This window comes from Brassica napus, chromosome C6 (assembly GCF_020379485.1).
Source record: "Brassica napus cultivar Da-Ae chromosome C6, Da-Ae, whole genome shotgun sequence".
Taxonomy (NCBI): Eukaryota; Viridiplantae; Streptophyta; class Magnoliopsida; order Brassicales; family Brassicaceae; genus Brassica; species Brassica napus.
Genome location: NC_063449.1, coordinates 17,767,987 through 17,784,291, shown reverse-complemented (window position 1 = coordinate 17,784,291; position 16,305 = coordinate 17,767,987). Strand labels below are relative to the sequence as shown.

The 16,305-nt window shown below is 33.4% G+C and overlaps 1 protein-coding gene and 1 long non-coding RNA gene across 3 annotated transcripts; one reads left to right on the top strand and one right to left on the bottom strand.

Annotated features, from left to right (window-relative positions):
- The first annotated feature begins 11,757 nt into the window (after positions 1 to 11,757).
- Positions 11,758 to 14,157, top strand: LOC106431475. The gene is made up of 2 exons (XR_001286196.3): positions 11,758 to 12,463; positions 13,766 to 14,157. It is a non-coding gene; the product is annotated as an uncharacterized LOC106431475 (long non-coding RNA).
- Positions 14,158 to 14,252: 95 nt separating this feature from the next.
- On the bottom strand, positions 14,253 to 15,783 carry LOC106431483 (DNA-directed RNA polymerases II, IV and V subunit 12-like). 2 transcript variants are annotated; one of them, XM_022698640.2, is made up of 4 exons: positions 15,205 to 15,783; positions 15,060 to 15,114; positions 14,674 to 14,766; positions 14,253 to 14,547 (listed from the first exon to the last, which is right to left on the bottom strand). In XM_022698640.2, the coding sequence occupies exons 2-4, from the start codon at positions 15,097 to 15,099 to the stop codon at positions 14,525 to 14,527; spliced, it is 156 nt and encodes a 51-aa protein (XP_022554361.1). In that variant the 5' UTR covers positions 15,100 to 15,114; positions 15,205 to 15,783; the 3' UTR covers positions 14,253 to 14,524. The 2 variants fall into 2 exon arrangements, with proteins under 2 accessions (XP_022554361.1, XP_048616672.1); XM_048760715.1 differs by lacking the exon at positions 15,205 to 15,783 and having other exon boundaries at positions 15,060 to 15,196.
- Between the last annotated feature and the right edge of the window lie 522 nt (positions 15,784 to 16,305).

Genomic DNA, 16,305 nt, shown 5'->3' with positions numbered 1-16,305 from the left:
TCAGATATTTTAATTTTTTTATATTGATATATATGTCAAAATTAAATATTTTTATATAATCTCCTATATATTAATCCTGGAACATTACAACATGTTTTTCGTAGCCACGTGTCATCACGAGAATGATTCTTAGAATTATTAGAACAATAGGTTGGTCCATATAAACGTATACTATACTTTTTATTAAACTAAATATCAAATTAATTAGTAGTGTATAAAAGAATTTTTTTTCCTTAAATAAAATTTACGGAATTAGCTAATATGATTAACATATATATGACAATTAATGATTATGAATAATATATATTTGATAACAATTTTTCTAACCTCTCTCTTTTTTGTTTAATTTTATACTATTAAAAGAAATTAAACAATCACATTAAGCATATAATAAAAAAAATTATATTTTTTCTTATATGTTATATTTTGAATTTTTAAAAACGATTATAAATTACTAAAAATGGTAAAAGTCCCACGTTGAAATTTTTTTGATCAATGGTCTAACTTTTTTTGTTCAAGCAATACAAATGATCATATATCGTAGGGGTGGGCGTTCGGATACACGTTTGGGTTCGTATGGGGTATTTAAATATAAAGGTATAGAATTCGTTTGGGTATTTCTACATTTCAAGTCGGGTTCGGGTATTTTATGTTCGGGTTCAGATATTTAAATTTTGAAGAAAAATAAAAAAAATTATCCATTGTTTGAGTTTTTTGTATTTAAAATATATTTCAACTTAACTGGCTTTCTAATTTTTTTTAAAGATTAAACTATTAATAGGTTTGGAGATAAAACTTTAAAAATAGAAAGACACTAATTTAGTTGTTGTTTTGAAATTTTAGATGCAACTTTTTTTAATGCAAGAAACAAGAGCTTGATATGTATTTTAAGTGAGTAACAAATGATTTTGTCCATAATTATATGTATATTATCTAATTTTGAGCAATAAGCATCATTAATATAAATATTTTGAATAAAATAAGAGAAGTAAATCAGAAATATAGGGTTAATTATACTTATGTTTGGTTATCTTCGGATATCCATTCGGGTTCGGATATTACCCGTTCGGATTCAGATATTACCCGAACTGGTGAAATAAGTAATTTATTATGTTGTTATAGAATTAGATGATTTTTAGACCGAGCTGGTGAATATATACTAGACAGACATTTATATTTCAAGTATGCACTTATATTCTATAACAATTTGATATATTAGATTTTAACACTAACCTGTTAATATAGTTTGTCGGTGATTTTTTTCAAAATTTTGATTCTTAAATATGTATCTGGAGTGAAACTTATTTTTACAGATGTCCATTTTTTTTTTAAATTGATACTTATGTAATTCACCGAATTCATAAAAGAAGTTAAAAAAGAAACTTAACTCATATCAATGAAACAAAGACGAAAACAAGAGCACAGTTTTATAGAAGTAGAAAATGAAAGCACTTATGGAGAGTCAATAGTAAACAAACCGAGAGAAGAAAACCTAATCCACTTTTGTCATTATACAATCGATGTTGTCTATTTGGTTTTGGTGATTTGTGTTAGCCGCAAAACTTAATTTCTTTTTGTGCATATGAAGTCTTAAAAATAATAATGAGATGCAATACATTAACTCTTCAACAACAATGATATATTTAAGAGATCAACATTTGTATTCGTCATTTATAATCGATAAAGATTGTAGTGTTGCAAAATGTTAAAACTATTTAATAAATCAACATTATTATAAAAACTCACCTATGGAGAGTCAATAGTAAACAAATCGAGAAAAGAAAACCTAATCCACTCTTGTCATTATACAATCGATGTTGCCTATTTGGTTTTGGTGATTTGTGTTAGCCGCAAAACTTGATTTTTTTTTGTGTGCATATGAAGTCTTAAAAATAATAATGCGATGTAATACATTAAATCTTCAACAACTGATATATTTAAGAGACCAACATTTGTATTCGTCAATTATAATCGATAAAAATCGTAGTGTTGCAAAATATTAAAACTATTAACAAATAAACATTATTATAAAAACTCACTCCGCGCATGCGCGCATGTTATCATCTAGTTATACTATAAATCAGAAGTTAATTGGAAATTTTGTGAGTGACACGTGTCATTTACTATTTTTAAGGTGGTGTTATTCAATTATGTATTTTAATAAATTTTAAATCTAAGAAAAATTCACCGTTTTTCGAATGATGATTCTAAATTATATTTTAAAATCTAGTGTTATTGGATATGGTGTTTATAAATCTAATTTAAAATATGGTGTTATTCAATGAATGATTGAAATCCAGTTTTTAAAATCCAGTGTTATTCAACTTCAAAGGATTTAAAAGTTTTTTGTATTTAAAATTAATTTCAAATCATTTTTGGTGAATTCTTACGAACAAATGACTGAAATCAAAATCCAAGGTATATTGCAGATATTTTAGAATTCATAAACTAAAAGCTATGTTTAAATTTAAAATTTTAATTGATTACGGAACTTGACAATATATTATAAATCACTGATAAAATAATAGTTTTATTTTTAAGAATTAGTTCATAATTTTTTTTTTTGATTTTCAACAAAGAAAATATACGGATCCATCTGTAATCTTTAAAATAAAAACTTTGTAATTAAATCAACTAGGGATCGTTACCCGCGCCAAGGCGCAGACTTTTTGCATTTTAATTTCTTTTTGCTCTTGCTTACTAATCTAGCATTCAGTTTTTCAATGCATTTTATCTTCACCCTCTCCTCTTGTCTTGTTTACATTTGTTTTCACGTTCTGTCGTTTGATTTGTCTTAGTTTTGGCTTGTGTAATAACTTAACCCTGCTCATTCTTCTTTCATTCTTTATTGATTGATATTTTTATCTCGCTTAGCTCTGTGTTGCCACTAATTTGCTCGAATCATTTTTCATCATCTGCTTCGTATTCTTTTTATATTCATTAACTATTGTCTCCAATCTCTTTAAATCCTAAAAATCCTACGTGTTCTTTTGTTTATTAAATCACATATTAAATAATGTTAAAACTGTTTATTTATTCTAATAAATCCTTACGTTTATAACTAAGATGATATGGATAAAAGACTGATTATAATTTAGTTGAAATTAAAGTCTAAAGTAGAATTTATTAAACTTGCAATCCTTATTTTTGTCATCCAAGATAGCTTTAGTCAAATCAATTATATTGATTTAGAAAACCCATTAGCTATTTCAATCCCAACAACCAAAAAACAGGAGCATTTGTTATTGACGCTGCGATAGGTTTCCTTTACTATAAACATAATTGCTTGTCACAACTGTTAATAAACCCAAATGTGTTTACAAAAGCTACCCATATAAGAGATTCCTACTCATTTCTCTTTCTCTAGTCATCGCCTATGTTAGTAGCTATCATAATACAATCATCATACAAAAGATATATCTCTTGGTTCCATATAGAACATGCAAAACGACTGTTTTCTGCAGACTTCATAATCACTGAGTATTATAAATATCAAACTCTGTCTATGGTCTATTTATATGTTGAGGAAAGGCTTCGAAATGTAGCTTCCAAATAATGATTTCCAGGTCAACACATTGCATGTTAACCTCCACAACGGGATCAGCGGATCTGCAGATACCGCTACATGTCGAGTCAAACGCAACTACACACATATTCCCTGCTTGTGCCTTTCATTCACAATCTGCAATTCTCCCAAGAATTAGAATCAGTGTTAAATGAGGTAAAAGTTTTAGAGTCACAACAGACTTTGTATAGCCAAGCCCAATAAACCAAGCACCCAACGTAACATCTCCACTTGCCTATTTGTGCAGAAAATGACTTGATCATTATATAGTAGCACCGAGAAGTTAGATGGAGAATGAGGTATGAATGGAAAGTAGGCAAAACAGTTAAAATCTTACTGATTATGGGAAATATAAGAAATCAATTCTCTTGAAATAGCGTATAATTGTCCAATAGCGTGACGGAAGTACTTGTTCCTGTTCTCACCAAACTTCCAATTCTAAATGTATATATAAATCTATTAAGAGTTATTGTCAGTGCTCTGTTGCGATATTTGTTAGCTAAAATAATTCATCCAACATAATAGGAAAAAGAAACCAACGAAATTGTAAAGCTAACCATCAGCTGAGATGCTATTGTTGTCCTAACACATTGCAAGCTTAGTGATTTCACTGTCAAAACCAACAAACTCAGCAGTCATATACATCCGAGACATTTATTTACAAACGGTTCCTAGCACAGAAAAAGCATATTATTATGTTACGGATGATAAGTTTGATGCATAAATACAGTTTAGAATTTTTTTCAACTGAACATTTGTGCCTACTGAATGACCTTACAACACCCACTGCATTGTGATTTTGGCATGTTAAAGCTGAGAATCAACATTGGATCTTGCGTTAGCATTTGGAACATGAAATATAGCACCATCAATTTCCAGTGTTAATTCCATTGACAATAGCTGTGCAAAAGAACTCTGCTAGTAAGGTAATCATGATTAGTAATTCTTTACATCTTAGTGTCGTGCAACTTCAAAACGATAGACACTTACAATCGACGGCTCTCAAAGATGGACCGCAAACCATCTAATGATATGCTTACCTCGTCGTATAAGTAAACCATGTCACTTCCCTCCCACGGGTAACGTTGCTGGTGCAGATCAATTTCCTCCACCTCTTCCTCGTCATTAGGATGCTCTGCAATATACCCTCTGCCAGGTTCAAATTTATGTCGCTAGAATTATCAGAGAAAGAAATATAAAGTACCCTCCAAATCTTCTGGAGCATCGATATTTTCTTTATTCAATGATCTTCATTCAACCTAACAACCATCAAAATAAAAAGAATGTGAGGCACATAATCTTCAAAATCCAAGTTTAATGAATGGAAAAAAACTCAGGAAGATAGAAAATGTCAAACACTTCTTCTTCTTTTACTTCTTGGCTCCCGTAAATGAACTGTCAAAGCCATCATTATTTGCTGAAAAAAAGATTAAACAAAGCAACTGATGAAAAGAAACAAATATGTTTCACAGCACATAAACTCTTCTTGAACAATCAGGCAACAGATAGTATGTCTCCCGTGTGATTCAGCTGAGTCCTTGATGGCATCCTGAACGACAAATGTCTTCTTCTTCTTCTTGGTTAGATCAAAGGGTGCAAGCTAAGGATGACCAAAGAAAATTAAAACCACACAATCATGATTTTTCAGGAAAAATAAAAGAACCGATGATGAATTTATTAAAGATGAGGAGATGTAGAGACTAAAGAAGATAAACTGATTCATGGAACTCAAAAAGTCAATCTGTGTTTCTTAGATGAGTCATGAACCGATGATTAAAAATTGAAAGCCCTAAACTTCCATTAAAGATAACGCTTACAGACCAAAGAGGTCTATTGGGCATTTTTTTAACGAAGTCCATTTCAAAACGTGAGTTATAAAGTATTTATTAAATCATTAGATAAAAAAATTAAGTGTGGGCCCCACAGAGAAAACCGAAGAAGCAAAGATTTCTGACCTTCATAAATATATATTAGTTTCGGCCATCAATGTACAAAGTATCCTTTAGTTTAGTGGTATAAATGTTGGTGTTTATAACTTAATAACCCGGGTTCGAGTTATAGACTTGATACTTTTTCACACTTTTTAAAAGTGGGATCCACTTGCCTGCTGACGTGGCGGCTCAGGAACGAGACAACTGCCTCATTATATTATAGATTCTTGCGATCCTTAATTTTATAAAACTGTAAAATCTTAAATCCTAAATCTTCTCAAATCCCTACACCACGTTCAAAGTTGAATCATATCATCTACAACTCCCAAACGGTTTCATTTTCTATATAACTTCAATCAACTAATTTGCTTCTTTTATTTTTTCTCCATCTTTTTTTTTTGTCCATCGTCTTCTTCATCAACTTGGTTTTGGGGTTTTGAGTGTAGCAAAAAAAATTGATACATAGTTATAATAACTATCCTTTATCCAGACTCCGTGTTCTCTTCTTCTCTTTTTGGCTCTTAGTGTAGCAAAATATAATATTTTTGCGTGATTTACCTTGAGGATGCCAGTTGGGTTCTACCTATTTCAGTGCTTAGTTCTCACTGTCGAACAACTGAGGTATTATTAAGTATATATGACTGTTATATAAAGCATTTTTTTGGTAGATTACACTTTTATCTTTCTTTGACAAAAAGAGATTGACTATTTCCAAATCAGTGTTTCTTTCATTGTCTTACTAGTGGAATTTCCGGGTTCGTATGTGTTATTCTTACATGAATTTACAATTTATTTTATGATCTTAGTAAATAGAATATGTTCAAAAACATGAAGAAAAAAATGTGTTGAGAATGATATTTTTATGATCTATTTGATAGTGGTTAACGACTGTAGGGAATTACATTGTTTTGAAGTTATTTAGTTCAAAGTGAAATAGTATAAGTTGTTGTGACTAATCGATTCAATAAAAGTATAATAAAAACGGATAGTCGTAATAAAGTTAATTTAGTTGAAACTTAAACAAAAAGTAAAGTTGTTTAGCAGATTTTTTAAAGTGTCGCAGCTACCTTTGGTACACGATACCGTTGTGTCTTCCCGATTCAGAATCCGCAAATTTGCATATGTCTGCACCATGCCGCTGTAACACTTTGGCTCCAATTCATTTCACAACCAAAATCACTCTTTTGCCTCAAATCAAGCTCCAAATGCTCCAAACTCACCAAATGACATCTCCAACACCTAATATGGACAAATGTATATGCAATGCACCTAAATGCACTCTAAATGCATCTAAATGGATAAAATGAGAACTAAAATGATGCTTAAAACCCTGTAAATACACAAGATATTAACTCTCCTAAACTTGTCATTTACTTTTCCACAAGTAAACTTTCAACAACTCAAGGCAGAGAGGTTTGAAAATGAAAGCTCATAACCAAAAGAAACTCTTCAAAGACATCAATGTGATATCCTTACAAAATCATACCAAATAGCAAGAGAAAGAAATTATATCTAACTCTAAGTTCTCTAGGCTTATCTCAACTCCTTGATCTTTTATACTCATCATCAAGACTCCACAAGCAAGTCAATCAACCAACTCTCACATTCATTAAACAATAATCATAAGTGCACTCTTGCAAATGAGCAATTGGTCCTAATCATTTGGCTTGGTGAGAACAAAGCTTTAAGTTGTGGTGAAATGAGAAAGTTATCAAGTTCTTTTTAAGGTGGTCTACTCTCAAGAACAAGTAGCTTGACATTATGCATAATATATCTAAGAAAGAGAACAACTCATGCATATAATGTTCAATCCTCATTCACTCACCCATTTCCTAGACACAAACAATTTCTACCCTTGATTCCCAATGTCAAACCCCCTTTCACTCACCCAAAGATTTAAAGAACACTCAAGATCACTCTCACTTTAGAACTCTTTCTTTTTTTTTTGTATACTAGAGATTTTTTCACTCTTTTCTTAGCCTTAGCTCTTTTCTTATTTCTCTTTCCCCACCCTTATGAATCTTTCTTTTATTTTTCTTATGGATTTTTTTATTGACACTCCTTTATCTAAACTTTCTCTTTTGGTTTTTTTTCTCCGATCCCTAGTATCCCATCCTTTTTAGAATTTTGAGTTCAATCTTTTCACTCACTTTTTGTCTCCACCCTCCAAGACAAACACTCCATACTCCCTTCCCAATGATCCCTAGTATCCCATCCTATGAGCTAGACAATCATGAGATCCTAAAGCTACCAAGTAATGAGGACCAATCATCATTCCCAATACTCTCAACATTATGCACATCTCAAGCTTTCAGAAAAGACCTCACTCATCAAATTAATAATGGCTTGAAAAAAAGGTAGGGTTAAGGGTGTGGAAAACTATCTAAAGGAGAGATGGGCACTTAAGTTACCAAAGATTGGTAAAAGGGAATAAGACTAACTCAAGTGTGTATGAGGTAACCTTGATCAAGCACAACAAGAGCCCATAAGCAAAATAGATTAGGTTCATTAACTCAAGTAAGATTGGAGTTGGTTTCAAGGACAAGCAAGCTTCATCAATCAAACAAGTTTCAAGAGGAGTTTTCAAGGCTCAAAGTCTACAAGTTATCAAAAAGATGCTCAAGCTAGTTATTATGATTGAGAAGGGTATCACATTGAGTTCTTTACATGAGTTTTTTCCAAGGTTTGCTCCAAATGAATGAATGCAATCTATATGCTTCTAGACTCAATCTTAAAGATGTAAATGTTGTAACTAAATGCTTATTTGTGATTTTTGACTCAATCCTAAAGATGCAAATGTTGCAACTAAATGCTTATTTTGTGATTTTTGAAATTTTCATTTTTGGTGTTTTCTAATGCAAAACTATTAACAATGCATTGCTCAAAATTTTTAAATTCATCAAAATAAACATGATTAGATATTAGGTACCTCCCTCAAACTTAATTCACATAGTCTCCGTGTGACTAAGAGAGGAGATACTGAAAAACGCTAAATGCAAAAAAAAAAACTGATATATACAATGGTGAGATGAATGAGATACCTAGCCTTTGCAGCGGTGTAAGGAGACCACTGGGCTATGTTTCTGTGGGTATTTGGAACCTCGAAATGTCACGTGCACTGCCTCAACATCTCCTTAAGCACCTAATAACTTGATAGACACAAATCAATACCCAGAATAGTCCTAAAATTCAAAATAAAAATATGTACAAGGATAAACATGGGACTTCCTCCCAAGTGAGCTTGTTTTAAGTCTCTAGCTTGATTTTGGTGTGCTTGTTAATCATAAGTATCAAAAAGTTGAGCCAATGCACATTTGGTCCTTCTCCTACAAGAACAAGAAACAAAGTATCCAAAGGAACACATTACTGTCCATAGAAAATAGACAGATTTTTCATCAAAGAGCTTCACTAAAGATGTACCGTGCATTATGAAATTCTCCTTGAAGTTCAAATGGTCATGAAAATCAGATACATTTGGTGGAAACACGAAATTAATTACAGGCTCAAACGAAGTTTTAACAAAGTAGTCAATTCTATCTCCATCAATCAAGTAAAACACAATGTTCACATTCTCATGATTTTTTTCGACCTGGGGGATTTCTATCTCAAGCAAGAGCTTATCCACATCAAGTTCATCCCCCAATTTGTCTAGTTCAAGAAGAGGTCTAGAATTCTCAAGTATCATAAAGTCAGATTCAAGATCAACTGAAGTAATTCTTGTCAAAATAAACTTCAAGATGAATCCTAGCAAGCTTTTTTACTGTCAAGTCATCTAGTTTTCTAGTTTCATATATCAGATCAAGACATTCATTGATGAGCAATTGAGAATTCAAATGAGAGGCAATATCTTCAACACAATGCAAGCAAATATTCTCAAAATAAAGTTTAAAAGTCGGATTGCATATACCTTCTAGCTGAGTTGGTGGAGCCCAATATATTACCTCTTTAAGGTCGAAAGCAACATCAATCTCATACATTGTAAGATCCCTTCCTTCAAGATCTGCCCGATCCCTAATAAGTTTCGCCTTAATCTTTCGTGCCACGGCTCTCTTTGTCGTCCACGGGCTCTTTTTTTGAAGCTCATATAACTTCACACGCTGTTCTCGAGTTCCTGTTTAGTTTCATTGTCTCTTTAAGAATGTGTTTACTTATTTTTTTTGTTACTGTCTTTCTTCTTTGTTTCTACAAAAAAAAAAAATCGGGCCTCGTGAGCCTCTTTCGTATGTTCGGAAAGGATGTTATGACGCTTTTTGTTGAGATCATTTATGTGAACTCGAGCGTTTTAGTTGATACTATCTCGATATCTGGTCGATGTTGCCTTTGATAAGTTATAGTCTATACTATTTGCCGTGGGGTGCGGGATCGACTGTGTTTGAAGGCTTGATCAGGGACCATGATTAATAGTTGATCATGTTTATTTGTCTGAAAGTGGTTTTGCCGACATTTAATTCATTATTTTAGTTTCTTTTCTAGATGAAAACATAGATTCAGTCATGGAAGCTACAAATTTTCTTAAATCTTGTTTTTTTCCTTCCGTTCTGGCTGTTCGAAGAGTTGAGCGGGGGATGCTTTTCGTCACTTTTCGTCTTGCTTTTCACGTATGTATGGATTTGATCCATGAGTGGCTCGTAGAGGCTGAGGCCGTTTCCTATTTTATGGAGGACGTAATCTGAAATTGTTTTTGAACATGGCGGAATGTTGTCATAAATTTTGATCTCCTTGGTAGTTAATGGCACTCCGCAGGCGGCAACATAAGAGACGGAGAGGCCAGGGGCTTTGGTGTGTTGATTAGGAGATTGTCTAGGTAAGGTGAATAGCCTGTTGAACTTATTGTGCTTATCCTTACTATGATCGTATATGTTTGCAATCTCTTGGGTCTTTATAATGGTTGAGATTTTTGGGAAAATTTGAGCGAATCAATTCGCGTACAGAAAGGTCGGGTTTTCCAATGCTGGTTGGGACTATGTCTTTGACTTTCTTGGGAACATGAGTTTCGGGTTCTGATATTCACAACAATTGTCGTTGGAAAGGAGCGCCTGGGCCCGAGTTTGAGCTGCCTACGTACCTCCGTCGAGAAATCAAGCCTTAATGTAGTTCAATTGTTTTTTCCTTTGTTTGTTGGATCGTGAATTCTTTGGTTCAAATACACGGATCCTAAAACCCATATTTGATAATGATTGTTTGTAAAAATTAGGGAAGAAAATAACATGGACAATGATATCTTCAGAACACAACAATATAATCAGATTTCAGTTAACAAAAAAATGGATTTTATTAATAAAATGCGATTCAAGTACGATGAATAAAATAAAACAATGACTAAGGAGAAAGTACAGAAAGTGAGATCGAGATCAATCGAGGGTATGTTTTGTCTAGGGTTAGAATGTGTATCCCTCTTTCTCCTTTCTCCTCTCTTTTTATAGTCTTTCATTCGATCAACTATTATCGTAATTTCTTTCTTGATTTATTGTTTATTTATTGTACACTCCGAAATCTCTGGTATGTTCCTTCTAATAAATTAGAAGAATACTAGTATTGACCTCATGCTTCGCATGGGAGAATTTTTTCTTACAAATATAATATAGATGGATAGTTATAAGTATAAATAGATAGTTGCACATCAAGTATAACGAACTTTCAAAGTTTCAGATTTTTTTAATCATTCTATTAAGTTATATATATAAAAAAAAAAAGAATTTCCAAAAATTACCGTAAAATATAATATTATTGACGAATTTGATTGTCTAGCTGCTTATTATTTCTAGCAGTCAAGAGTAGGGGTGGGAGTTCGGGTACCCATTCGGGTTGGGGTCGGATATTTTGGTTTTCGGGTATTTCGGTATAGAAGTATAGAACCCGTTCAGATATTTCTGTACTTCGGATCGGGTTAGGGTATTTTTAGTTTGGGTTCGGTTATTTCGGATTGGGTTCGGATATTTAGATTTTGAAAAAAAAAATTAAATTTTTCATTTCTCAAATTTCTTGTATTTAAAAATATAACTTTCACTTAACTATTTTTTTATTTTTAATAGATTGAATGATTAATAAATTTGGACATAACATTTTGAAACTAAAAAAGACATTAATTTGGTTATTATTTTGAAATTTTGGATGTAACTTTTTGTTAATTCTTGAAATAAAAAGTTTGACATGCATTTTAAGTGAGTAGCAAATCATTTTATCCGTAATTCTATGTATATCATATGAACTTTATTGGCTAAGTGACTTGTACTTTAGTATATAAAAAAATATGTTTTCTCTGACCTCTTTGTGTTCATGCGGGCCTCGCCATTTTACAGCGAGCTCGAAGTCATATCCTGATCGATGAGGTCGAACTCAATAAACGGGTAGAGAGAAATAGGCCCATTCCATTTATGGCCCAAGTAAGTTGTTTACTTGTATTGTTGGGATTTGAGTCCATGATTTGGATCCAATACTAATTCAGCAAATCGGGAGCAACGGGTAGAGAGAAATATCGTTGCTCCCGATTTGCTGAATTAGTATTGGATCCAAATCATGGACTCAAGACAGTCACACTCTATTGTAATCAAATCAAAACCAAAACAAGCTACTTAGAGCAGGATTATTGGGGACTCTGGACTCTTGAAGGGTTTCTTAGGGTAATTTGTAAAAAAAAAAAAAGATATTAATTTAAGAAACGGATCTTAGTTAAAAGAGGAAAAGGAACCGGCTCTTGAGACACGTGTCTGTCTTCCATCCTCTCCCCTTCTCTCCCCATACGTCTATCTGTCTCTCGTCGACGGCTTTGCTCAAGTCTTTCGTCGATGTTGCTCCAGACTCCCACTTCCCTACCCAGAACCTCCCTTATGGCGTCTTCAGGCCTGATTCGAACTCCACTCCTCGTCCTGCTGTCGCTATTGGAGATTTCGTCCTGGACCTCTCAGCGATCTCCGAAGCTGGGCTTTTCGATGGTCTGATCCTCAACGGCGCCGATTGCTTCCTTCGGGTTCGTTTTTTTCTTTCCGAAGATTCCTATTAACTTGGAGTACTATCTAGTCTCCTTGGAACTTAGCTCTTGATGATTTAGAAAGTTACAATATTTGAATCTAATCTTTTCTCAAGTTTGCTCCATGCTTTAAGTTGGTTAGTAGCTCTGGATTGCTTTATGTGCTCTGTTTACTACCTAATCTGAATCTGATCTGATCTTTTCTCAAAGTTTGCTATATGCTTTTTTTTTTCGAATGAATGTTAAATTTATTCATTTGAAAAGCCTTTATACAACTAGTGCATCCTTTGAGTAAATCTATTGTACCCAAATGTTATGTAAAAGCTATTTACATTCTAGTTTGGAACCAAAATTGCATTAGCTTCTCCATTCCTTTGATTCTCTTTCCCCTCATCACACTTATCTTGTTTCGAATTCCTTTCTCTACCATTCGATTGAGCGCTAGCAGAGGCAGCGGCTTATCTCCATGTTTTATCTTGTTTCTCTCTCTCTCCACACTGCATACGATGTCGCTTGAAGAGCATATCTCAAACAAAACTTACTCATATTCTCCCTTCTCTCATCCTCAATGAAAGCCAATATTTCTGACCAGACATTAGTGTAGGAGCTTCGTAATACACCTTTAGCTATGTATTCCCAAACCTGAGTTGAAAAGGAGCACTCGAAGAATAGATGATCTCTTGATTCTGCAGCACTTTTACAGAGTACACAAGTAGTATCAAGGCCTTGACACCATAAAGCTACTATGTCCAGTGTTGACATTCTATTACGAACAGCCAGCCACATCATAAATGCTATATGCTTAAGTTGGTTACTAGCTCTGGATTTACTTACAAGTCTAGTTCTGTTATGTTGGGATAAAGCTATCAGTTGGGATGTTCCCAAAATAATATAAAGTTTTGTTCCTTTGTTTGTTAATGTTTTAGTTTTTGTGCTCTGTTTTTGTCAGCCTAATCTGAATAAGTTCTTGGCCATGGGACGGCCTGCGTGGAAGGAAGCGCATATTCTTTTATCTAAAGTTAATCACTTTCCTGTGTTAGAGTTTTAGGCTTTCTTTCCAGAATCTCAATGTTGACTGTTTGCATATGGGTTTTGATCAATAGACCTTTATACTCATGATTCTCTGTTTTGAGTTTGGTACTCTTTTAAGTTTGATGTCACCAATCCTCCAAGTGTGTTGACTGTTGTGTTCTTAGTCATATAGGAGCTTCTTATGAAGTACACTTAGTAGAGTAGATTCATGACATTATTTACATGTAAAAGTCCATAATGCTTCTGTTGTTTGGTTTGTTATAATTTCAGAGCGGACTTTCATTGTGTTGGACAAAGATTTCATAAAGGGTGACTTGTCTCATGGTGAACCTCATGTAGAAGGTTTGTTTCCTGAGTTGCTTCCCTTGAGGAACTGGTGCATAAAGAAGACTACTTGACCATGCATTAGTTTGTAGTCTTCTATGTAGCTACTGTGACTAAGCGACTTGTTATCATTACTACTGCAACACCCTCTCTCTTTAGTTGTTATAGTGGAATTGTTCTTACAATTAAAATGGAAATGAGAACATATCTACAAGTCTGCTCCTTTGTTAGTGGTCTAGATCATTAGTTATTGGTTTGGCTTGATTGTTTTCACGCTGAGTGAGTCACTGTAACAAGTAACCAAGCTTTTGTTTGCAGCCATGACGAAGTTTTGCTAATTTTCAGGCTACTATTGGTATTGATTTTCAGGAGCTACTATTTTGATCTGTCTATGGTTGCTTGATGTATTTGGTTGTTTTGTAGGATTAGATGGAGATGTAAATTTTTTTTTTCTAAGAATCCTCAATTAAGAAACTCCCATTGGACTACTCAAAATGGAAGTTTCTTAACAAAGGTTCTTAAAGTTACATTTATTACTAAAAAATCATTAAGAACCTCATTTGGGGTTTTAGGGATAAAGATAAACTTAACAGAAACAAAAACAAAAACAGATTTTAAGTCAAGTTAAATTACAAACAGAGGCAGGACAAGTCTATATGCCATCTTAAACAGACTTCATATCATCATCGTTCAGGGCTGTGGTTCTCAGCGAGCTTCGTATTGAACAACTGCAAGAGATTCATCGATCATATAATTAGACGGAAAGGTGTAGACTAGACCAGAATGTAGTAGCAAGCTTAAAAAATTCAAAAAAATGATCATGCTTCATCAGTCTCTATATAAGTAGGTCTCACCTCTACGGGTACGCTTCTTGTAAAGAATACGGTAACCACGCTCTCGGCACTGAATCACATCCCCAGACTTCAAAGTGTTCTTCTGTCCACAATCTTCAAAACCAAAACCATTCATACAAAAAAGCTTAGCAAAGTAAAGAGATATCTTGTGAGAAACAGCAAAACAAAAAAACAAAGCAGAGCTCCTCCTCAAAAGACCTCAAGTCATTAAGATCAAAAACAACACAGAAAAAAATAGTGAAGAGATCAGACTGATCTATGCCTCCTAACTAAGCCAATTATGAAAATACTAGGGTTCATAAGGCTACTCAAAAGAGGCATCTCTTCTCCTATGATAAGAAGGAAGCACAAAGCTGAGATGACGACAAAGATGGGTGTGAGCTTACCTCCGCAGACGTAAGTAACTGGTTCGGACTGTTGATCCATGTTATCGACTCGAGTCTGATTGATTCAACACATAAATTGAACTGAGTCATGGGGTTTTTTCAAGCGATTTGGTACTAGACAAAAAGGGGTTGATTGCATACTTACCGAACAAGGTAGGGTTTATGCGGAACTACAAACACGAGCGAAGAGGAGTGAGTGAGTGAAGGGAGAGAGAGATGGGGGTATCTGCTTTGATCATTGACCGACCCATAAGTGTGGGCTTACTAATACAAATAATATTAATATGAGCTTATAATAAAAGCCCATTCTAGGTTAATAATACTTGGGTTCAATATTATTTTTATATTTTATAACTCAGTCTATAACATTTTGAATTCAAATTTATATCATATTTGGTTACTAATACTTTGGGTTTAGGTACTTGAGATATTATGTTAAAATAAACAGAAATGAGTAATTTTACATTTTTAGGTTTTTATATACTTGTTTTGATACTAATTCAAATCCTAGTATCGTTTTTCAAATTTTTTAGATTTTTCTAGGTTAATCAGATTTTCAGGTTATCTATTTGGATTCATTTAATAATATATTGGTTCAGATATATTTTATACCACCATGCATGATCATTTCAGATATATTCTGGTTTGAATCGCATAGATTATGTGTTTTAGGTTTGGTTCGGTTCTAATTTCGGTTTCATTTTTTTGACATGCCTACATGAAATAGTCTGATCCGAACCATAAATTGATTATTATGCCCACTATAAGTTAATTTACCAATCGCTACTTGGCCATTTTAGGTTTGAGTAGCGGTCCAGGTAGTTTATATGGTGGATTGTAACAGACGATCGGTTCATCATCTACCAATAGTCGAAAGGTATTTAAATTCAAGTAAGACTGTGTGGTACAATTTCAGATTAGTTCACTATGTAACAGCAAGTGTATTCCTTCCGGATCCAACCGGATAACCGATAGGGTTTATAAAAAAAAAAAAGTTAATTTACCAAAACATTTTTTTTCTAACAATTTACCAAAACATAGCTTCGGACCACATTCATGTCAAGAGTCAAACTTTATACGGTTATACCACTATAACTATTGAAACGTTAACGTAAGATTGATCCAGCACATGATTGCTCAGCTTCTATATATCCAGGACCGGCTCTGACAATGATAATGTGGTTGTAAGTGATTCCACTAAGATATGCACGTAGCATTTGCGGCATCTTCTGACTCCAGAGATCTT

Coding starts and splice junctions, on each gene's coding strand:
- LOC106431483 (XM_022698640.2), bottom strand. CDS start 15,099: ATGGATCAACAGTCCGAACCAGTTACTTACGTCTGCGGAG. Junction 14,767..15,059: donor AGTTACTTACGTCTGCGGAG/GTAAGCTCACAC, acceptor TTGGTTTTGAAG/ATTGTGGACAGAAGAACACT. Junction 14,548..14,673: donor CAAGAAGCGTACCCGTAGAG/GTGAGACCTACT, acceptor AATCTCTTGCAG/TTGTTCAATACGAAGCTCGC.